The 24537-nt window shown below is 38.2% G+C and overlaps 1 protein-coding gene across 1 annotated transcript; it reads right to left on the bottom strand.

Annotated features, from left to right (window-relative positions):
• Positions 1-11967: 11967 nt before the first annotated feature.
• Positions 11968-24231, bottom strand: hpxb (hemopexin b). Its single transcript, XM_055174033.2, has 10 exons — positions 24088-24231; positions 23556-23578; positions 19982-20107; positions 19720-19877; positions 19473-19626; positions 18392-18607; positions 18200-18292; positions 17641-17771; positions 17373-17520; positions 11968-12305 (listed from the first exon to the last, which is right to left on the bottom strand). Exons 1-10 carry the CDS (start codon positions 24150-24152, stop codon positions 12079-12081), a joined length of 1341 nt encoding a protein of 446 aa, XP_055030008.2. The 5' UTR covers positions 24153-24231; the 3' UTR covers positions 11968-12078.
• Positions 24232-24537: the final 306 nt, after the last annotated feature.

Raw genomic sequence — 24537 nt, forward strand, 5'->3', positions numbered from 1 at the left:
CAACAATGAGTGAGATTTGGCCTCATTTTGGGCTCAAACTCATTCTAATTGTAAAAGACTGAAAAAGTCGGGTGGACTCCCAGTATAAGCTAGAGTGCAATTGTATTAAAGACATTGTGAAATGGACCTTATGTATATTGACAGGTGTGAAATGGACTAAGAGTGTATTGCATACATACTTCCCCTACTGGAGAAGTCCAGGTACTGTCTGTTTAAACAGTCTTTTTAATAAACTATATGTTCACTTACAAAGTTGTCAATGCCTGTTTTCAAATGTTAGTTTGCTTCCTTATATTGATAGTCTACGTGTTTGTTCTAAAACTATAATAAAGCTATTATGTTTACATACAAATTAAATGCATAGGCCTGTTTTCATATTAACACTTTACATCGCGTGTGTGCTATATTTATGTCACGGAGTGACCAAATACAGGTGGAACGAAAAATGGCGGAAATAGTTCCGCCCGGACCGATTTCAGCAAACACCTGACCGGTTCCGGCCGACTCCGGGCAAGAGAAATCAAGAGTAATCTCGATCAGGTGTGCATGAAAAATGTGGCGTTGTGATTAGGCTTTCACGAGGAGAGGAGGCTCATAAAAAGGGCGTTTGAGAAGCAGGAAGGAGTTCGCTCTGGGAGCCACTGGGTTTGCTATGAAAGGGGGGCGGGTGAGGGAAAGCCCGAAAAACTGAAACCGAGAGCAAAGACGAGCGTCTGGAAAAGGAAGGCATTGGCGGATAAGGAATAGCCTTCAAGGAAGGAGTGGAAAAGCCACGTCTGTTCGGGCGTTCAAGGGGAGCGAAGCGGAAAGACTGCAGTGGCTGAGGAGATGCGTCTGTGAAGTTTTTGTTCCGGTGTGTTCTGGGAGTTTGGTGGAAGCGCTGGTGTGAAGGAGACGTTTGCTGTGGATTATAGGCTGGGCGAAGGAACTACGGATATTGGGCTGAACTCAATTCAGAGATAAGTGGAAGATCATACACGCTGCAGTGTTGTTGTGTTCCTGTTATGTGTATTGATAACTGGAGATGTCGAACGGATGTGACAAGTAAATCTAAAGAGAGGAAGCGGAGATGGAGGATTAAAACATCTGTTATGAGGTACTGTGCACAGAGAGAAACAGTGTGATCTATCAGAACCCCTTCTGTAGGGTACTGGCATCCTTATCTCTGCCCTACCATTGTCTGAGTTCGTCTGTGTGCAGTAGCATTAAGTGCTTATTCATCACCCAGTCTGTTTCAGTCACTGTGTGTGTGGGAATAGTGGAGGAGAAGGAGGAGTCCTGGGATTGTGGCATCTACGCCTTCACGTGCTGTTCTCCTGCCTCTGTCGTCTGTTCATCCAGGTCTCCAAACCCGGGCTGAAGCTGTGATACTGACCCTAGTTCACTGTGAGTGTGAAGATTGCGGTAGGTGATTGTATTGAAGTCAGTACACGTGGCGACTTGTCGTGCTGTGCTGTCCTCAGTGTTTGTCAGTAATCACATCCTAGGCCGAGAAACGTCCGTTTCCTACCTGTACACGATCAAAGGACCGGTTTCACCCTCCTATGCCTGTGTAAAGAGGTGTCGTATGTTCTGCTGTATATCTAGTGGAGTTGATAAACGTGAGTGAAGTGTGTGTTCTCTGCTACCAGCCTATAGGACCCTAGCCAAGGGCTCGTATTGACGTGGGACTCTTTCCACTGACTGTTGGAAAGTGAAAGCGTCTGTGCTTTAAAGAGCTAGAGCCCAGTGTATCCACCCGCCTGCTGTAAGTTAAGCTTACCTGAATACTCACCTGTAAAGCCTCCTTGCCCGCCAAAGCTAAAGCCCAGTGTATCCACCCGCCTGCTGTAAGTTAAGCTTACCTGAATACTTACCTGTAAAGCCTCACCTGGCTGCCCAAAGTTAAAGGCCCCATGTACTTACCTGTCTGTCCAAAGTTAAAGGCCCCGTGTACTCATCTGGCTGCCCAAAGTTAAAGGCCCCGTGTACTTACTTGTCTGCCCAACGTTAAAGGTCCCGTACTCACCTGTTTGCTTAAAGTTACAAGTCCAGAGTATTTACCTGTATGCCGCCTGCCCAACCATAAGAGCGGCAATACGTATCTGCATACTCACCTGGACCCTGCTGTACATCGAAGACGGAGCATTCAGTGTGTGGACCGTAAGCCCCCCTGAATATCCTGCAGTTAAGAGTTGTTGTGTCTGTCTACATACGTACCTTTGTACTCTCATCTGTTGTCTTCTCTTGTAAGTCCAGGAACCAAGGTCTGGAGTACCTACCTGTCGCTCACTGGTGAAGAGAGGAAAACAAATTGGAAACACTTACCTACTGTGCACAAGGCCTACCAAGAGGCATTTCCCTCCATGCTCCCTTGAGTCCAGGAGGACAAGTGCGGGCATCCACGCCAGTCCCCTAGCCCCCATCTGGAACCAGAAGTCACTTTTAGATCTTCCCTTTTTCCCCTCCCCTTCTTTTAATATTTAATAAAACTTGTTAACTTTTATTTCTCTCGTCTGTCTGGTCATTGGGGTGTTTTGGGACCTCCTCGGGGTGGAAACAGAAGGAGGAGCGTGACCCGCGATAGGGGCTGTGACATTCTAAAAATAAATGGTAGAGTGCTGTATAACAACTATGTATTACAACTATGTAACCACGGATACATAATTACAGCGCACAGCCGTCTGTCCGTGTCGTCTGCTGTATTTTCCTTCTTTTTGTTTACTTCCGGGATTCCGTTGGAATTTCACACACATTGATTCTGACCAATCGAGAAGCAGTTCAGGAAATGCATACAAATACATGTGGCCAATGAGTGATGTTGATCTTATCACATGACAGAATTTTGGTCCGTTTTAACTTGTGCGGATCAGAGCAATCAGTGTGGTGTGAAAAGGAACCAAAACTGCTTAAAAAGTTACAATGTATAATTTTTTGCTTTTGGTCAGGACCAAATGAACCAAACTACAGATGTGAAAACACCCTTAATCCGTGAGACAGACTACAATGTTCTTATTGAGGGCACAGAGGTCCTCATTCATTTTAAAATAACCAAACCTAGTTCACTTAAAGTAAACCAGAAAAGGAACTAGCCTTATGTGACCTCAGTCCTTTTGGTGTTCACAATATAGTGGACTCAATATAGGACCCAGTTTTTTTTTGGTCCTCTTCAGAACTGAAGTGATCTCAGACCCTTTCTTATTCACATCACAACTTCATAAGAACTCAGACCCCAGCTTTCTGTGCAGCAGTTGATTTTGATACAATGTCCAAACGACACGTGAAGCGGACCGGGACCTCATTGATTTCACATCTCAAAAAGAAATTGAACCACAAAAGAACCCAAAAGCGAACAGTACTCAGACCACCTGCAGGTGTGATCTGAGTTCGGTTCACTTTTGGGTCCTTTCAGGAGGGTCTGAGATCACTTGGTTTGTTCACATATACACCCTGAACTGCTTTGAGAGCGTTTGGAGGGCTCAAATGAACTAGGTGTGAAAACACCCTTAGTAACATGCCCTCAACCGCAGCTGCTGTATCAATGTTATTTGGACTGACATACAGTATGTGCTAAACCTCAAGTATCCAAAAGAACTGAAATTCACTTCTGAGTTTTTTCAGAAAGTCGTAATGGAACTTGACACAAGTGTTTATTCATGAGAGAAGCAGACCAATTGTTTTTAGGTATTTGTTCTTATACTGTACTTGTTAGGCCCCGAGCACCAAGTTTTTGCTCAGTATTTTTCTCCGAAATGTACATGTGTTTTTGAGTATGTTTAGAGCTTCACAAATGCAATTCATTTTCGCCACTTCTGACGTGTGTGCAAATTTTCATGTAGTATAGGCATCAGAAGTGGGCATGTATAAATGGTTCGATAGCACAAATTTTCAAGAGAACAGCCCCCACGCTATGAAAAAACGTACCAATAAGAACTTTGGTAAGATCATCTATCACCACAAGACCTACAAAAAAGTCTGGAACCTAGTTCTAAACCCCATAGGAAATCTGACATTTTGAATTTTTGCTGTTATTTCTGTGTAAATTTTGGCATTTCCAGGCTTCGTACAGTACTTTAACGAACTTCTCCTAGAGATTTTATCAGATCATGCTCATATTTGGTCAGTTTTATCTAAAGGCCTTTGCAATGTTAAATTGCGGAGATCTTGACTTTTCATTGGAGGGTGTGTCCGTGGCGGCCTGACAAATTTAGGCGTTTTCGCCATGAAACAGGAAGTTTTCTAACTCAGGCATACAATGTCCAATCTGCCCCATGCTTCACATGTTTGATAAGGGTCTTGGCCTGAACACATTGCTAATTTTCAGTTATAGAGCCACCTAGATGCAGCAAGAAATGCCATGTTCTTCGCTGTGATTTACTGCTCTTAAGATATTTAATCAAATCATCATCATATCTGGTCAGACTGATCTTAAGCCCTTTGCAATGATAAATTGTGAAGATCTTGGCTTTTCGTTGAAGGGCGTGTTTGTGGCGGCCTCTCAAAGTGTGATGTGTCACCATGAAACAGGAAGATGTTGTAATTCACTCATACATTGTCCTACCAGCCTCAGATGTCCCATGTTTGATAAGGGTCTTGGCCTGAACACATCAACATAGCAATATTTAGATACAGTCATAGCGCGACCTAGATGCAGCAGGAAATACCATGTTTTATTCTTACTATAAGACTTACTACTAGGGCTGAACTATTTGATCTAAAATCAAAACCTCGGTTAATTTAACATTTGATATCGGTTATGATTAATGAGCGATTATTATTATTTTTTGCCTCATAGTTCACTGGCAAGGTTTGTATTTTAAATATGCTCAGATATTAAAGGTGGGATATATTTTTCTATTGAAAGGGCATTGTTGTGTTCTCTTATATGTTGCTAAATGATAAATGTCCCCTAGAGGGAGCTATTGTGCTAGATATGAAAGTAGGCAGGCGAGGAGGAAGAAGATGTTGTACATGCTGAGGTTGAGAGTAAAAAGAAACCTGTTTGTTACTCGGTGTGCTCTTGTTTTTTTTTTAATGTGAATTCACAACAGGCATTTGATGTTATCTTTGTGATTTTAAAAGAATTAAGTGAAGAGGAAAGTATTAGTAGTTAATGTTATTTATTGAACATTTTGACTTCAACTGAAATCAAAGCACACATTACTTGAAATGAAAACAGTCACATTTTAGTTTACTGTATACTGCAAGTTTCCTAAAAAAAAGTAGAAAATATATTTTTTAAAATCTAGTAAGTCAGGGCTCCAGACTAACTTTTTTGTTATAAGGAGTACTGTACCCCATGACTGAAAATTTTAGGAGCACAACCAGAAAATTTAGGGCACACCTTAAATCAGCCTGCAATGCAATTATTCACATTTCCACCCAAAATAACTGCATTACTGAAAAATACTAAATAGACTCAATCATATGCAGTTGCTGCACATGTCATTATACACAATTGATGAAACTTTCAGAATAGGAACTTATGAACCAAAGAATTATACAACCCACATGACTAATTCTAGCCATAAGATACATACATATACAATACATTATATCCAGATAATGAGATGAGTGGCAGGGTAATACACATTGTATCCTTTACATGTTTCTTGTCTTCTATTCAGTTTTCCTTAACTGGGCACTGATGTCTAAGACCTTTATTCTCATCTATAATGTTTATGGTGTTAATGTAGACTAGAAGCAGAGGTGGAAAGAGTAATAAAATATTGTACTCAAGTAAAAGTAAAGTTACTTTAATAATATTTTACTTAAGTAAAAGTAAAGTTACTTGTCTAAAAATCTACTCAAGTAAAAGTAAAAAGTAAGTCATTTTAACTTTACTCAAAGTAAAAGTTACTTTTTTACAGCGGGGAGAGGTGGAGGATTCTAGTACAAAAATGACAAGGGAATATAAAACTTAAACTAGTTGTTTTTAATTGTAGGAACATCTTTACAATTAAAGTGCAATAACAAAAAGTTAATAAAATAAAAAGCTTTTTTAAACTAAGAAACCTTTATGGAAATGTTTAATGATTTTTACATGTGAGTTATGCACTTTTGAAGGTGGTCAGCAGCTAGTAAATACAATGCGCTTAGATCGTTAAAATAGGGCCCATATTCTTGCTATATTGTTTTTGACTTAGGGCCCTATTTTAACGATCTAAGCGCATTGTCTAAAGCGCACAGCGCAACGTCTAAATGGGCGTGTCCGAATCCACTTTTGCTAATTTAACGACGTGAAAAATGGTTTGTGCGCTGAGCGCATGGTCGAAAAGGGTTGGTCCTATTGTAATGGGAGTATTTTGGGCGTAACGTTCAATAAACCAATGAGAGTCTCAGCTCTCATCCCCTTTAAAAGCCTGTTGCGCTGGCGCTATGTCTAATCCCTATTTAGATGACGGACTTTGTAAACTGAAAAACTAAGCGGAGGAAAGAAGATCCCCAGTTTAAGATTAATGTTAAAAAAATTTGTTGTTTTTCACTTGTATTGAAATTGTTAATTTTTTTATTAAAACCTTTAAAACCCGTTTTCTTTTAGTCATGGAAGTAAAAAAGCAGGCTTTTAATTGCTTTAAATGTATGGCTATCCAATATCATCAAAAAATAATTTACAAGTATGTAAGATAAGGTTTGTACTCTAAAAATACTTTATTTGTAACAAACAGAAAATAAAGAATTTACAAACGGCTCTCCGCACGTTTCAGCACTTTGGACAGCGTTTTTTTTAGCAAAGAGTTCTTTTTAGCATTACTAAAAAATGTTTCTCATCTCACCATATCAACAGGTACAGAGTCATCATATACAATAAATCCGTGAGGTAGCATTAAAAAAAAAACATTTAAAAACAGATGTATTTGTTTAAAGCAAAGCATTTATTTACTTACCAGGCTGCAGGTAAAGCAGCTCTTTGCGCCTTCTAACGTCTCATAATTAGTCCTCATTTATGTCCAAGAGACTCAATAATAATCTTTTACATTCAATCCTTTAATCATTCATATTTAAAAGCATTTTTGTGCTGCTGCGCATTCATGTACTTTGTGATAAGCAAACCCGCGTTGTCCTCCCGTTTATAGGCGCATATTACTAATGCGCTCTTTAAATAACATAAAACATATTGCGCCATTGACTTTAGACTTTAGACCAGGTTTTTGTTGGTCAATGGCGTAGTCTATTTTAGTTGCCTCAAAATAGCAACGCGCCAACAATGCGCCTGAACACACCTCGTTTTTCAGACCAGAACGCCCATGGGCGCAAAGGGGGCGCAAATGCATTTGCTATTTAAACAACGCGGCGCTAAACGTGAAAATTAGGGTGGAAACTAGCGAAAGACACTTGCGTCGCGCATTGCGCTGCATTGCGCCGGGTGTAAGATAGAGCCCTTTGTGTGTGCTAAATATGTAAGTTTTACCAGTGATTTTAAGGTATGTATGCAGCGATTTTATTTTCGATTTTTCAAGAAGCTCTGTCATTTTTTGTCAGATTCCAACAAATTATACATAGAGAATGTCAAAATATAAATAGCTCATTTTTGAAAATTAGCTCATTCAGACTAATTTTGCCAGCATGGGTCACATATCTTCTGTTGGCTTTATGTTGGATTATTTATTATTTATTTTGTAAATGTTTATATAATAGTATTATATAACAGTTTATATCATGGGACTGTTAAATGCTTATTTGGTTGAGAAACATTTTACGGGTGTGCATTAGAGTAGTTCCAGGTCTGTGGGCAGCATTACATTCCATATCACTATACACCAAGTTTAACTGTAATAAGATTTATTTAATTTTTAATAAATAAAGCATATACAGTACAGGTATGTGTGATAGCAAAATAAATTAATTGGAAAGAATGAATAAAGCAGTAAATTAACAATGATTGCCTGCTTGCTCAGTTTTGTTTTTGCTTAACTTCTGATAATATAAAACTAGAACAAATTATACATAAATACCGAAAAAAAAGTATAGAAATATTAACTTGTTCCTATTGTTCCCATTACTCCAAACTCAAGTGTAAACAATTTGCAAGTCAATTCAACATACTATTTTAAGTTTTGGCTTTAAAAAGTTAACATAACTTAAAAAAATTAGTTAAACAATTTCAACCTGAATTTATTAGTTAATGTAACATAAAAATATGTTTTGGTTTGATAAACATACTGTGTATTTTTTACAGTGTACTCACCATTGGAAATAATGCACCTCTCATGGTGTATCGGCCACGTAGCACAAAGCAATACCAACTCCAGTGTGCATTATTTTTAAATGGCCCATCATCAATATTCATTAGTTACCTTTTCTGTTGCTATTATATTTGTATTTGACAATTATTTTTCCAAATTACCTTTTCTTTATTTTTACGATTTAGTCCCAACAGTCTGCATGATCACAAAGTTCTCTATGCCAGCCTATCATGCCCTAAATAATAATCATCTGCTATCCTTTCCATTTGTTCAGTACATTCCAGCACATTATATAAAAATTGTCTGATGTCATGATTATTGCAAATTTTTACCAAAAGTGTACTTTAAAAGAAAACAGGATGACTTTGAATAGCATCATGGTTAAGTTGTGAGGAAGAGCTGATCAAGTCTTGCACATGTATTTCCTGGTCTAAGAGTGACTTCCTGCTAAAAGAGGAAATAATGGATACCAACAGAAAAAACATGTGTAAGGAGAATGTATGTGTGTGAGAGTACAAATATATATGTATGTAAAAGAAGAATTTGTGTATGTGAGAGAGAGTAAAAATATATGTACATGAACAGAGAATGTATGTGTGTGAAAAAGTAGAAATGTATGTATGTATGTATGTAAATGGAGAATGTATGTGTGTAAGAGTAGAAATGTATGTATGTGAAAGGAGAATGTATATATGTGACAGAGAGTAAAATATATGTATGTGAAAGGAGAATGCATGTATGTAAGAGAGTAGAAATGTGTGTATGTGAAAGGAGAATGTATGTGTGTGAGAGAGTAGAAATATATGCATGCGAAAGAAGAATGTATGTGTGTGAGAGTAAAAATATATGTATGTGAAAGGAGAATGTACAGTCTTGTTCAAAATAATAGCAGTACAATGTGACTAACCAGAATAATCAAGGTTTTTAGTATATTTTTTATTGCTATGTGGTAAACAAGTTACCAGTAGGTTCAGTAGATTCTCAGAAAACAAACAAGACCCAGCATTCATGATATGCACGCTCTTAAGGCTGTGCAATTGGGCAATTAGTTGAAAGGGGTGTGTTCAAAAAAATAGCAGTGTCTACCTTTGACTGTACAAACTCAAAACTATTTTGTACAAAAAATAAATTTCTGGGATTTAGCAATCCTGTGAATCACTAAACTAATAAACAAGACTTTGCCCGTTTACTAGTGTGTTTTGGGTCATTGTCTTGTTGAAACAACCATTTCAAGGGCATGTCCTCTTCAGCATAGGGCAACATGACCTCTTCAAGTATTTTAACATATGCAAACTGATCCATGATCCCTGGAATGCGATTAATAGGCCCAACACCATAGTAGGAGAAACATGCCCATATCATGATGCTTGCACCTCCATGCTTCACTGTCTTCACTGTGTACTGTGGCTTGAATTCAGAGTTTGGGGGTCGTCTCACAAACTGCCTGTGGCCCTTGGACCCAAAAAGAACAATTTTACTCTCATCAGTCCACAAAATGTTTCTCCATTTCTCTTTAGGCCAGTTGATGTGTTCTTTGGCAAATTGTAACCTCTTCTGCACATGCCTTTTTTTTAACAGAGGGACTTTGCGGGGGATTCTTGAAAATAGATTAGCTTCACACAGACGTCTTCTAACTGTCACAGTACTTACAGGTAACTCCAGACTGTCTTTGATCATCCTGGAGGTGATCATTGGCTGAGCCTTTGCCATTCTGGTTATTCTTCTATCCATTTTGATGGTTGTCTTCCGTTTTCTTCCACGTCTCTCTGGTTTTGCTCTCCATTTTAAGGCATTGGAGATCATTTTAGCTGAACAGCCTATCATTTTTTGCACCTCTTTATAGGTTTTCCCCTCTCCAATCAACTTTTTAATCAAAGTACGCCGTTCTTCTGAACAATGTCTTGAACGACCCATTTTCCTCAGCTTTCAAATGCATGTTCAACAAGTGTTGGCTTCATCCTTAAATAGGGGCCACCTGATTCACACCTGTTTCTTCACAAAATTGATGACCTCAGTGATTGAATGCCACACTGCTGTTTTTTTGAACACACCCCTTTCAACTAATTCAACTAATTGCCCAATTGCACAGCCTTAAGAGCGTGCATATCATGAATGCTGGGTCTCATTTGTTTTCTGAGAATCTACTGAACCTACTGGTAACTTGTTTGCCACGTAGCAATAAAAAATATACTAAAAACCTTGATTATTCTGGTTAGTCACATTGTACTGCTATTATTTTGAACAAGACTGTATGTGTGTGAGAGAAAGAGAAATGTATGTATGTATGTATGTGAAAGGAGAATGTTTGTGTGTGAAAGGAGAATGTATGCGTATGAAAGCAGAATGTATGTGTGTGAGAGTGTAGAAATGTATGTATGTGAAAGGAGAATGTATGTGTGTGAAAGAAGAATGTATGTGTGTAAAAGGAGAATACATATGTGTGAGAGGGTAGAAATGTATGTATGTGAAAGGAGAATGTATGTAAGTGAAAGAAGGATGTATGTGTGTGAAAGGAGGATGTATGTGTGTGAAAGGAGAATGTATGTGAGTGAGAGTGCCAGAATGAATTTTGGCTTGTACGGCCCCTCATAGAGGCGGGTCTGCATTAGCGCGCACCTGTCTCGTCCGTCTCCATGGTTCTTTTTGCGCGTTCCCCCGCCCATCAATCATCCGTTGCATGTCTTTATCACCTTGCTTTTTTAAAATATTTTTTTACTCAGTAACGGATATAATTTAAAATGTAGCAAAGTACAATACTTCATACAAAACATACTAAAGTAAAAGTAAAAGTACAGATTGGAAAAACTACTCAAAAAAGTAAAAGTACACAAAAAAACTACTCAATTACAGTAACGTCAGTAAATGTAATTCGTTACTTTCCACCTCTGACTAGAAGTTCTCCCGTTCTTTCTCTCTCTCATCTCTGCCATGTCTTATTAAACCTGCTTGCCCGCATCTTCTTGCGGTTCTGAGGTATGTGTTGACTTTACCTGGGCTGCGTAGACTCATCGGTAGATTCAACTGAGTGCAAGGTGAAATAAAACTTTTACGCGTCATGCAAATTTGCGGTAAAAACCCGATCGCGCATTCCGTAGTTTTATCACGGGGGCCCACACATGCGCGACTACTTCATTTTTCTTTGGCACTAAATTATCTGCTCAGTTAACACAGTGTTTGAGTTCTCCTCCATGTGTCTCTATGGACCCGTAACCTCACATGCAGCAGTATGTTTTAAAGGGAAAGTATAAACAGGATTAAAAACCAAAAATAACCGACATGATAAAATAGGGTCGGTTAAAGTTTCTGAATTTCGGTTTCGATTATTTTTCAATTAATCGTGCAGCCCTACTTACTACTCTTAGAGATTTAACCATATCAACATAATTTAACCATATCAACATCAACATTCATCAGTCTAATCTCAAGACCTTTTGTGATTATAAATAGCGATGACATTGACTTTTCGTTAAAGGGTGTGTCCTTGGCGGCCTCGCAAAGTATCACTAAATTAATCGCATTTTTGACTGCCTAAAGTAGCTCAAAAAGTCAAGAAACATTGCACACTTGTCAAATGTGGCAAAAATTTTCATTTGATATAGGCTTCAGATCTAGGGGTGTAAAAATGGCTCTATAGCGCTACCTATAAAAATTCAAAAGAGCAGCCTAAGGTAGGCTAAACGATACGATATGTGGTCGGTTAAGTGCACTTTAGGCATACATAACAAATTTAAATAAAACTTTAATATTTTTTAAACTGGAGTATGCTTAGTAGGTATGAACATAAAGATTCAAATATATGGGATTAACAGAGCATGTGTTATTTTATTACATTTCAAGACATAGCAAAATCATATAATGCAACTTGCAGACATTTTTATTCATAAGTTGTCCCTTGCCATAAGCTTCAGAATCTTTATTCTTCACAGCCAAACCTTTCTGGGGAAATTTTATGAGGATAAGGGATTATCTTGGTCACAGCTAGTACCATTGGGCTGTCAAAGTCATAGTACTCTGGACCAATGAACACCTTTACCCCATGAGCATCACAGAGGGCAGCATCAACTTTAGGAAAGGGAATGGGCATCTCTCTAGTAATGGCTCTGGGGCTTGCTGTAAGATCGATGTCATACATCTTTTGACCTGAGGAAGAAAAGGCGTTGTACATGAGATTTGTAATAAAGGAAGAGTACCTCATCAACAAGTGCAGTTTACCTAAGGGTGTATTCCTGTTAATATGGGAAACACTAAGGCTTTGGTTCTTTTAAAAGTTATTTTAGTAAGGGAGAAATAAATAAGAATAAGATGACAGAATGATACATGATCACTATAAAGGTTTTTATAAGAATAGTTTACAAATATGCGAAAAAAGTTTTGCATAAGTTAAAAATACTTCATTTATAACAAACAGGAGATAAAGAATTTACAAATGTGTGGAGAGCCAAAAAATGTCAGCACTCGCACAGCGCTGTGTTTTGAAAAATATTACTTTAAAATGGTTCTCATTTCACCATATCCACAGGTACAAAGTCATCATATATAATAAATCCGTGGGGTAGCATTTAAAAAAAACATTAAAAAACCCATTTCAAAATAAATGCAATATTTGCACTTTTTAAAAGCAAAAAAACCCTGCTTATCAGGCTACAGGTGAAGCAGCTCTTCACATATTCTAAAAGTCAATAATAATCTTTTACATTGTAATCCTTTAATTTTTCATACTTAAAAATGTTTGTGTGCTGCTGCGCATCCATGTCTATGCATGTTGTTGTCCCATCTATAGGCGCATATTACTAAAGTGCTTTTTAACAAAAATATTGCGCCATTTAGACCAGATTTTAGTTGGTCAATGGCATTGACTATTTTACTTGCCTCAAAATAGGAACGTGCCAACAATGAGCTTGAACACACCTCATTTTCAGATCTGAATGCCCATGGCATAAATGGGCGCAAATGCATTTGCTATTTATTTAAGCAGCGTTGCGCTGTACGTGGAAATGGTAACTGCGTCGGGCTGAAATTAGCAAAAAACACTTACATCCCACCTTGCTCCACATTGTGCCGGGTGTATGATAGGCTCTCTTACTGTATGTTTGAGCCTGTATCAGATTAAGATACAGATTTTGAGGAATAAAATTTTTTTGGAGATTGTTAATGGACGTTTCTGAGAGGTAAGTTTGTGTTTTTTCAGTGTGGACCTGCAAAACGTAACTGTAAGGTAACATCAATAGTAGAACTAAAGCCTAAATGTATATAGCATTTAGGCTTTAGTTCTACAGGGGTTTACAGTCGGTTTACTGGTTGTGGCGCCTGTGTTTGGCTTTGCCGCTGCCCTTCCGGCTGTCTCTATTTTTCGGTCTCTGATAATTATTGTAATATGCCTTTTAATGCTACTATTCTTATCCACAAATGTATCAGCGGCGCTGGTTTTTGTTGCTGCTTATTAGATCTGAAATGTCCAGTTGCATGGGAATTAGTAATCCACCCCCTCTACCATTCTGTTTTCGTCTGTATTTACCAGGCCGCGGCTTCTCGCTGCACCATGACGGGAGAAGGAATTCTGCGCACCCGCCTAAGAAACGTGGTAAACGGAGGAGGCGAGGGGTTAGAGTGGGCCTTCAGGTAAAACATTGTAGCTTATGGAAATATTCCCGTGCTGGCAGCTGGATGGAGTATCTGCTCCTGGATCGTAACCCCATACCTCTCTACCTCTCAGGGGAGTTGCCTGGTCACAGAGCCCCGCCAGATCATCCTACCTGCGGGCAGTGTTTCTGGATGTGCCCGGTGGACTGCTGTGCAGGGGTCCACCTCCCCTGCGCTGTGGCCGGGATCATCGTGGCCGGTCTACACTCGGCACTATCAAGTGCACATCCTCTTTTAATGTTACCTCGGAAGATTCAGTTACTTCATCTGTGAAAATGTGTTCATTAAATGCCCGCTTTGTGGCGAATAAAACGCATGTTTTGAATGATCTGTTTGTAAGGCAAAACCTGGATTTTTTTATTTTTGACAGAAACCTGGGAACGTAATTCTGAGTTTATTCATCTAAATGAGATGTGTCCTGTTGACTGCTCGTTTTTTTGATCCCCGCGTCTGTCTGGCCGCGGTGGTGGACTTGCCATAGTATGGAGAAATATCTACCCCATCAGCTGGTGAGTGTGGAATCTTTCTCCTCTTTTGAATTGCAAAGTTGGTCGGATAAAGCCGTTATATTGCATTATCATTTATTGCCCCCCTGGTCCTGCTAGACAGTTCTTATCTGAGTTCACAAACTTTGTCATTTGTTATTAAATTTGAAAAGCTATTAATGGTTGGGGATTTTAACCTGCATACTGATGTTGCCAATAACCATGCTGCAAAAGATTTCCTTAGTATCACTGACTCACATAATCTAAAGCAGCATGTTCATGGGCCCACACATGCTGGTAGTCATACTTTGGACCTTGTTTTTACTTTGGGTCTGAAGGTTAATTCTATATGCTGTGAGGATATGTTGATTAGTGACCACAAGTGTATCTTTTTTAATCTATCTACCCCTGCTGACCCCCCTTGTCAGAAACGTCTGACATGTCGGTGCATTATTACTCAAACAACTGTTGAGCAATTTATTTCCTGTTTTAGCTGTGATTTTATCACTCTGGATAATAATGATGTTGAGCTCTTAATGCAATCTTTTAACAACCTCTGCTCCTCTGTGTTGGATGAGGTGGCTCCTTTAAAGTCAAAATCTAAGCCCATCTGTAACGCCTCGGCTTGGGTGATGGACGATGTGCACTGTCTAAGGAGGAGTTGTCGCAGAACAGAACGCCTGTGGAAATCCACTGGGCTTGAGGTACACCACCTGTATCTTAAGGCGCTTATGCAGGATTTTAATAATTTAGACATTCTACTGAGACTGCCCTGGTGAGAGTCCATAATGACCTGCAGATGGCCTCAGATACAGATCTATGCTCATTGTTAGTACTGTTAGACCTCAATTCTGCCTTTGATACAGTCGACCACCACATCATGATTAAGAGACTACATGAATGTGTGGGCATATCAGGTGTGGCCTTGGACTGGTTTGCAGCCTATCTCTAAGGAAGAACTTTTGATGTCTCTATTGGGAATTGCCACTCTGCATCAACACCTTTGTCTTCTGGTGTTCCTCAGGGTTCGGTGCTGGGTCCAATATTATTCATTTTATATATGTTGCCTCTGGGTCAGATTATTCGCAATTTTAATATTGCTTATCATTTTTATGCTGATGACATACAGCTTCATTTGACTTTTAGGCAAAATAAGACAGTCACCCTTACTAGGCTCCTAGATTGCATAAACGCCATAAATAACTGGATGGCTGAAAGTTTTTTGCAGCTAAATCCAGATCAGACCGAGGTTTTAATCATTGTGCATGACAGTGCTATTCCTCTAATCATGCAGAATATTGGGCCTTTGTCATCTGCGGTCCGGCCTAGTCTAAGAAATCTTGGGGTAACCTTTGACAAATCATTTTCTTTTGAAACCCACATCAAATCATTGTCTTTCAACTTCGAAATATTAGTAAAATAAGGGCTATGGTCTCTCAGTCAGAACTAGAGATGCTTATCCATGCATTTATTTCCTCCCATATTGACTATTGTAATGCATTTTTCTCCTCACTTAATAAATCTGCTCTTCACCGCCTGGAATCCATTCAAAATGCTGCTGATAGGCTTCTTACTAAATCAAATAAGTACACCCATATCACCCCTCTACTCTACTCTCTTCACTGGCTTCCTGTAACCTACAGGATCCAATTCAAAATTCTTACTATAAACTTTGGGCTCTACATGGTCAGGCCCCTGATTATCTTGAAAGTTTAATTCACGTACATATTCCCTCACGGTCTCTTAGGTCTGTCAATCAAAATCTGCTATCCACGCCACACACTTGTCTGAAAACATATGGAGATAGAGCTTTTGAGGCTATGGCACCCAGAATCTGGAATGCCCTACTCACTAGCCTTAGGTTTGCTGAGAATGTGAACGGTTTTAAGGGGCAACTGAAGACTCACTTGTTCAGGCTTGCTTTTGGGTAGCATAGGTCTTTTTTATAGATTTTTTATTTGTTGTACTTGTATTTTATTATATTGACTATTTTTTATTAAGTTTTATTGTCTATGCATTTTTATTGTAAAAGCACTTTGTGACTATGTCTGCAAAAAGCACTGTATAAATAAAATTTACTTACTTATATAACATAACTACATGGAGTCGGGGCAGTTATAGCCTAGAAGGGTTGTCAAAATAGCTTAAAGTATGCATTTGAATTTTGTACTTGAAAAATAATAACATTCGAATTATAAAGACCTACTTTATCTTGGAGAAAAATACTCCTGAGCCCACAAGAGGGGACAGCACAACGGCTCAATAATATAAACAAATCAAGCACCGTATATTTTTTTTATTTAAATGTAATTTAATTTAATGTCACTTTGTGCACAAACACTTTAAACACTCATAAATCGAACAGAATTTCTTCACATGCAAAGGAACAAAAGTGCACGTATAGATTTCTGGAAGTGCATATAAGCAAAACGACCCAACAGCCAGCGTGTGTATTTATATTAACACAAAAGTAGTAAAGAAACTATCCATCTATACATTTACAAATTATTTTACAAAAACACCAGACATTTAACTTTATCTGCAAGTGCTGAGCATTTTTTGTTGACAATTATTCCCAACTGATGAAAACACACACTCTGCTCTGACCGACGTGCCAGGTAAGGCTGTCGCGGTGAAGGAATTTCCCTTGTGGAGATTTTGCATAGCTCACAAACGGGTATGCGTTTTTCCGCATTTATTAAATAAAATTATTAAAAAATATGTTAATTTTTTAAAATCCAGAACAACGAGGTGCACTGATGTAGAACGCAGGGTGCTACATGTCTTTCCTTAACATGTCTTATATCGTTTTTGTTATTTAAAGAGCATGTTAGTATTATGCGGCTATAAACAGAATGACAATGCACATCCATAATCTTTTTTATTTTGATCCTTAAATTTTTATATTTTAAAATGTTTGTGTGCTGCTGCGCATTCCTGTGTGTTTGTAATAAGCAAACCTGCGTTGTCGTTCTGTTTATTTATGTAGATTGTTAAAATAGGGTCCTTAATGACAGAGCCTGTTTTTAGTAGATTGTTGTAAAACATCAACCATTATAGACAACTACATATTGTCACCTACCTTGTATAATGTGTACAATGGTCTTATCTCCACATACAAATGCAGCATCCACAGGACCCTCGATGCCCAGTTCTTCCTTTAGAGGTTTCGGGTAGCCTTCAATGAGAGTGTAATGGGCTGCAGACTTGTAGATATAAACCTGATCTCCCTGACAAAAATATACAGTATACAGTATAGGTCAATGATTCATTTAAAGGGGTTTATTAAAATACAGAATTGATCATAATCTGACCCTGTTTGTGAAATCCAGACTAAATCTTAATTTTACCTGAATGAAATACATATTATCACCATAGGAAAAAACTGCATCCACTTCACCAGAGATTTCCTTCCATTGTCTGGTAATAGGGAAAGGATGATTGCCATCACGGTGTTCGTCTAAACGCATGTACATTGAACCTGTACAGTATGTGTAAAGTTAAATTATAAGCAGAAAGGAAACGAAAAAGCTTTATTAGTCAAACTTTACATGGCCAAGCCACCATAGGGCATATGGCATATTTTTGGACATGATTGATGATGGTTTTAGAAGAGTAGCTAGTCATATCCAATTACTAAAAACGTTTGACTTATAAGCTGCATTATCATCAAGTTCACATGAGGGGGACTGTCTGGATGTGGCAACAAAAGCACATACTATATTTTGCCAGTAGATGGAGATGTGACACAAATCATGCTCATGATGCTGTGGTGTCTATAGTATGTTTGCGCTCCTAATAAGAGCATTAACAGATTAACAGACAGGTTCCTCTGAAGAGTTGATACTTGGCCTCTAATGAAAATTATACTGTATACAGAAAAATAATAATTCGGGCAACTTTAATTACCCTGAAATGCATATTCTCTTCCTTTATCATCTATGGTGGTCGCATTCATCTTGATCTCACTGCATTTCATCTTTCTTGTGCCAGCTCCATGACCTAAGAAAGAAGAATTAATTCTGAATAAAGTACATAAATATACAATACAAATAAATGTATAGATACGGTACACTCTACTAGATATACATAAAAACTCACCAAAGCCTTCACCGCACCTCATGAAGTATTTTCGAGCATCTTTAGGATAATCTCCTGTCACCTCTCCAGAAACAGGATGGAATTTGGTGAAGCTGTGTCCATGAAAACAGTAATAGTGCTCTAGCCATCGAAAGGCAGATGTGCAGTTTGGCAAGTGGCTCCACACTTTCTTCTTAGTCAGTTTTGTCTCAATGTCAAAATGATGAACTTCATTTCCTGTAAAGATTTGTGGTAAACCATTGGTAAAATGCTGGCAAATTCCTGGTTTGCTAATAACTTCCATATTGCATATTAAAGACAAACAGTGTAAGGTTGTGTATGAGGTTATAATGCTGTGGAAAAAAATAAAGATGAGCTTTTCCATACCAATATCATAACTGAATTTTGGTGCTGATTTGTACACTAAATAGCAATACAGATAAAAGATAGAAAGCTGTTGCATGTGTGTATAGCAGATGTGCCATAATGGTAGTTTGTTAAAATTGAAACTCGATGTGCTTTTAATTGTTTTCTTTCTCTTTCACTCTCTCTCTCAGTAATACATTTAAAGGGGACATATTACAATGTAGGAAAATCTGACATTTTCCATGTATAAGTGCTATAATTGGGTCCCCTGGGTCCCCAGTTCTTCCAACTACCTAGTTATTGTGAAAAAGATCAACCTAGTAACTTAGTTTTAGTAAACCATTTTCTGCAAGCATGTTAAAAATAGGTTATTGAAATTTGGCTCCCCTTGTGATGTCAGAAGGGTACATTATTATTATAATAATACCACCCCTTGAACTGCACTATCCAACCATGGCACTGCTATTTAGTGCAGAAAGAGAGAAAATAATTGAAAGCACAATTGAGTTTGAATTATAACAAACCACCATGATTGCATCAGTGTTTGCATTTCCTCAGCTCATTTGCATTTTAAAGGGCACACCCAAAAAAGCACTTTTTTGCTCATATAATAAATTATCTACATGGAATTTTGAGCTAAAACCTCACATACTTTGGGGAAACCAAAGCTTTATTTTACATCTTAAAAAAGTCTTGTGAAATGTCCCCTTAAAAAGAAAAGGAAACCATGCCTTACCTTTGAAAAACAACACTGAATCTGTGACGCATTCTCCTTTGGGACACTCAACGGCAGCATCTAGGTGGTTGGGGATACCAGGAAACTCCTGCTGGATTTCCTTCGGGTATCCCTTTTCAAGAGTGTGGTCGTAATAGCTAAACACTTTGTCATCCTTAGTAGAAAATCAAAACTTTTATCAGCATTAAATTGCATGTCTGACTATAGGGATGTTGATGATTTATTAAATGTAGTTAATGAAAAGCACCAGAAAGAAAAATATATGGTCATGAGCAGTGGGGTCATCCTTATGGTGCATGCGGAAAGCTGCATCAATGTGACCCAGGTGATGATATTCGTCCATTTCCTTGAATGTGCCATTGGAGAGTTCAGCTGGGCCAGAAAAACCGTTCCAGAGATGGTCGCCTACATTAAAAGAGCAAAAAAAAGAACAAATTAAATCTTCTCCTTATGAAAAGGGATATAAACATTTATTGTGGGTGTTAATAATATGAGGACTGTTTGTAGACCTTTGAAAAAGAAAGTGTTTCCTTTTTCATCTGGGGTGATGGCATCAAACTCAATGCCTTTACAGCGGTCAAGTTGTGCATCATGGTGGTCCTCCCCTTTAGGATGTGAATGGTCCTTAGGGGCATCTGTTCAAATATGATTACATACTTATTTAAAACACACTACTTAAATTATTATTACATAAATAGAAAACACACTCGCAACATTTGGTTGATCAAGAGGGAATACTTTGCTGTTACACATCCAGTTGACAGTTACAACTTGACATACTTAACAGTAACACATAACATTTAGGCTTGGCAGCCTAAGTCCCAGACTAAAATGCATGTTGCAGCTGTCTTGTCTAAAAAGAACTTGCTCTGACTTATCTTAAAATAAATCAATGCCATTGTTTTATTTCAAGATGCACATCAGTAATGTTTATAAGTCACATATATAAAGCTACGTAAGGCCCGGTTTTCACAGACAAGACTTGAACTGTCAGATAATTTTTCTGACAGTATGGTGTAAGTTCATACTACACGTGATAGAAGCGGACAGTCAGTTCAAAACAGATCGCTTATAAAACTCAGAGGTGGAAAGAGTAATAAAATATTGTACTCAAGTAAAAGTAAAGTTCCCTTTCAATACGGTTCACATCGCATTGCATCAGTTGCTGACGCTATGGGGGAAACTCCTGTTTACTCCGCGATTGAAGCCTATTGGTAAACGTCTGTAAAAAATACAGACCGATGACGTTTGAGCCCGCGCGCGGCAAAGCGTCAAGAGCTCATTAATTTTCTCCTTCAGCGCGAGTGCGTCACCGGTCTGGCACCTCCCACGCCGAGACCGCTCTAATATGCACGGTTATCCTATCTATGTTTCGTGCTCCCCCTGCTGTTCCTCTCTCGTGGAGACGAACAAACGGCGAGCCGTGAGACTAAGATGGATGCATAGACTAGCGCACACGGGCTACCCCCCGTGTTCTGTCACAACGCAACCGTTCATGCTTTACACTCACAGAGTCCCTCGCTCCTCACACAGTCAGCCGCGAGGTCTCTGGCACCCTCATATGAATTCCCTGAGTGCATCGCCGGTTGAAGACCGCTCATACGATGCATGGCTGTTCTATCCGTGTTACATGCCCCCCTCTGCTGTTCCTCTCTTGCTGAGATGAACAAGGGGCGGAGCTGTAGAACTAAGATAGATGCATAGGACAAGCAAACACGGGCCGGTCTGACCCCTGTTTTTCTGTCATAACACAGCCATTCGTGCTCTACGCTTGCGGAGTCCCTCGCTCCTATCCCCGCAGTAGCGAGGTCTCTTAGCGGCTTCTTAGCGCGCGCGGTCTTACGGCTCCTTGCCTCTAAGTGCAGCTGTCTAGTGTTCAACGATTACAGAGCTTCATGCCCCTCCCCTTCTGGAGCGGCGCAATCTCATTCGTCTGCTCGATAGGGCAAACACGCTGCTATTGGAGCACCAAGAACACTTATTATAAGAGCCTAACAACTGGCCTGAGTCTGTCTCACTTTGGTAGAGCTCACTATGTTTGTCTGCCCTGTCATTTCTCTTTGTCTTAGATAGGGATGGGTATTGTTTGGGTTTTTTTCGATACCGGTGCCAAATCGATACTTTTAAAACGGTTCCGGTGCCTAAAGCGGTACTTTGAAAAAAAGAGTCACAGAAAGATGGTAGATGAAAGTACAGCATAAAACACTATGAAAATTCTTCTCTGTTTGTCATTTGTTTATTAATGATTTGCCTAAAGCACCATCATCTTTTAAGACCTGCATTCTTGATTTCTTTTTCATGAAATTTTTGATTTGTGAATTAAATAAAATCTTCTCAACACTCCACTTTGAGCTCAGAAAAATGTTCTATGATTGGTTGTTAATAATCTGTTCAATGATTGGTTAAAGCCTACGCGGCTGCCGCTCACAAAAAGATCTAATCGGAAGTGATCCTCCCTATGTCCTATTCCCTTCGAAGATCAGATCTCTTGAACTCTAGAGAAAGTTGCGCAATTGTGTCTCATAGTGTGGCTAATTAAACACACTTGGCAAATAAAGCAATAAAATACAGCGTCTTTTTCTCTTTATTTGGATCGACTGTTCATGCGAAATCCTCTTCGTGAAGTGCCCTTCAATGGCGCAAAACAGCATTTGGTATTCATCCAAAATATTTTCTTATCGGCTTGTAAAACCATTCACGTTTTGACGCTTTCTGCTTGTCTCCGATGAACTTGACACTCGTGATGGCCGCTGGCCATCTCAGGCCAATAGCGGCCGAAGTACTAATAAAAACATTAGTGAGGTAATACGTTTTAGCAAATTCTCTGAAGGAATGTTACCATATAAAATATAAAATAAGCTGCCATCAGATCAATTGCGGCATTCACACGCTCCTCTGAGGATCTCATTTATATTCTCATTTTATCAGAATATAAAAATAACCTGGACATATATTCTTACAAAATTTGTTCGATTTGTATTATTAGGGATGTGCAGATGAGGATTTTTTCACATTTTAAACTTATTAAACACAGCGCATATTTTAAATGAAAATATATTTGGCAAAGAAGTTTAAAAGTTGGCTATTTAATCTTTAACATTAGATTATTTAATATTTCTATTTATTAATAAAATTAATTTTTAAAATGTTTGTTCATTATTACTCTTAACGAAAAACTCAACTTCAATAAAATAGTAGCTCCAATGACAAACTTGCTTATATTGCTTGTCTACTCAAGTAAAAGTAAAAAGTAAGTCATTTTAACTTTACTCAGAGTAAAAGTTACTTTTTTACAGCGGGAAAGGTGGAGGATTCTAGTTTAGTTCAAAAACGACAATGTTAGGATTCTGCCTGTATCTTGTCTTGTTGTACATCTAGTTCTAGTATGGCAGAATCCTGACAGTACAATGTTTTATGTGGGAGATACGTGGTTTTGGGATTGTTTTATAAGACCATGTATTTCCTGTGTCTCGTCACTTTTTACACGATCCCTTACCTGTTATATTTTCAGCTGTTCCCCTCATTAGTTTTCTCTATTTAATGTCCCTGTGCTCTTTGTTCTGTGCTCGTTTGTCTCTTTCACTGTGAGTATCGTGTCTTGAAATATATCCTGTCTAGTTTATTGTCATTTAGTGGAATCTGTTTGTAGTATTGTTTAAGTTTAGTCAGTGTTTGTTATCTAGTGTTTGTAATGTTTTACCCCCTCGTGGGTTTTTGTTTTATTGTTTTTCTTGTTAATTAAAGTCTTCAGTGTTTTTGTATACATCTGTCTGCGCCTGGGTTGTTGCCTTGCCATTTCCTGACAGACAAGGGAATATAAATCTCAAACTAGTTGTTTTTAATTGTAGGAACATCTTTACAATTAAAGTGCAATAACAAAAAGTTAATAAAATAAAAAGCTTTTTTAAACTAAGAAACATTTATGGAATTGTTTAAAATTCCAAAAACTGGGCCTGGGTATTACAACAATAGCAAAAAGACTTGGGGGCCAGAGGAATTTCATGAAACATTTGTCTAATATAAATAATAATCAGGAGGTTTAGAAAATGTTGAACACATGTGATATTAGATTTTCATGAGTACCTGCCATCATGTCATCAAGGTGCCTGTATTAAAAGAAAAAAATCCTTAATCATTAAAAATATTGAGACTAAAAGTAAACAAATCACACTGTAAGCATTTACGAGCAAACATAAAGTAAGTCCAGACAATATTTATTTTAATAAATATTTTATGTGATGCATAACCTGCTGGTCAAACAATAAACTCTTTGGGCATTTGCATAAAAGTAGTGATGTGGACTTTGATCAGTCTATATTTGATCAGTGTTATTGATTTTAATCTGAAACATTGCAAACATAACAGGACTAGACCAAAATTAAACTAAAAAGCAAATAAAGGACGTCAAGGATATCTGTTTACTCTGCACTAACACAAATGTTTAACACATTTTTTATAATAGCGTTTATGCAAACAACTAACTAAAGAAGTAGTGAATGTGAAAGCAAAACAAACACCAATTTAAAAACGTAATATATAAGCATTTATAATTTAAAAAAACATTACAGTCTTGCATTCCAACAAGCAATGCAGATGCAGAAAATTAGATACTCACGCTGGAGCTGCATAGCTAAGAGGAAGAGCCAAACACACACACAGACACAGAAAGAAAACTTTCATGATGAGCTGTAGTTGGGAAGTCAGCTGAGACAGGGGCTTCACAAGGCTTTTATACAGCTCAGTGGGTGGAAGCAATGTTTGTTCAGATATTATTTGGTAAACATGACACAATGTACTGACCAGAGGTTAGAAATGCCAGTATTACAACATTTGGGTTTGCCTCGGATTGTATTTATTGTGTTCATTTTGTCAGATACCTACAGATTTTTGGTAGCAAATACATAACATGTAGCCAAAACTAGATAACAATGCAATTGCCACCACTAAATAGTTGTATTAAAAAAGATACAGATTCAGTTTTATTGTGAAAATGCAGCAACATATTACATTCAGACTTAGGACAATGTCTTATGGTCCATTTAGCATACATCTTCATTTATGTGGT

This window comes from Misgurnus anguillicaudatus, chromosome 15, assembly GCF_027580225.2.
Source record: "Misgurnus anguillicaudatus chromosome 15, ASM2758022v2, whole genome shotgun sequence".
Lineage (NCBI taxonomy): Eukaryota > Metazoa > Chordata > Actinopteri > Cypriniformes > Cobitidae > Misgurnus > Misgurnus anguillicaudatus.

What these genes read in the sequence shown, in the direction of transcription:
- hpxb (XM_055174033.2), bottom strand. Translation starts at nt 24,152, where the DNA reads ATGAAAGTTTTCTTTCTGTGTCTGTGTGTGTGTTTGGCTCTTCCTCTT. An exon ending in GAGGTGCGGTGAAGGCTTTG is followed by an intron (nt 18,293 to 18,391) that starts GTGAGTTTTTAT and finishes CTTCTTTCTTAG; the next exon opens with GTCATGGAGCTGGCACAAGA. An exon ending in CATTGTACACATTATACAAG is followed by an intron (nt 12,306 to 17,372) that starts GTAGGTGACAAT and finishes TTTCTTCCTCAG; the next exon opens with GTCAAAAGATGTATGACATC.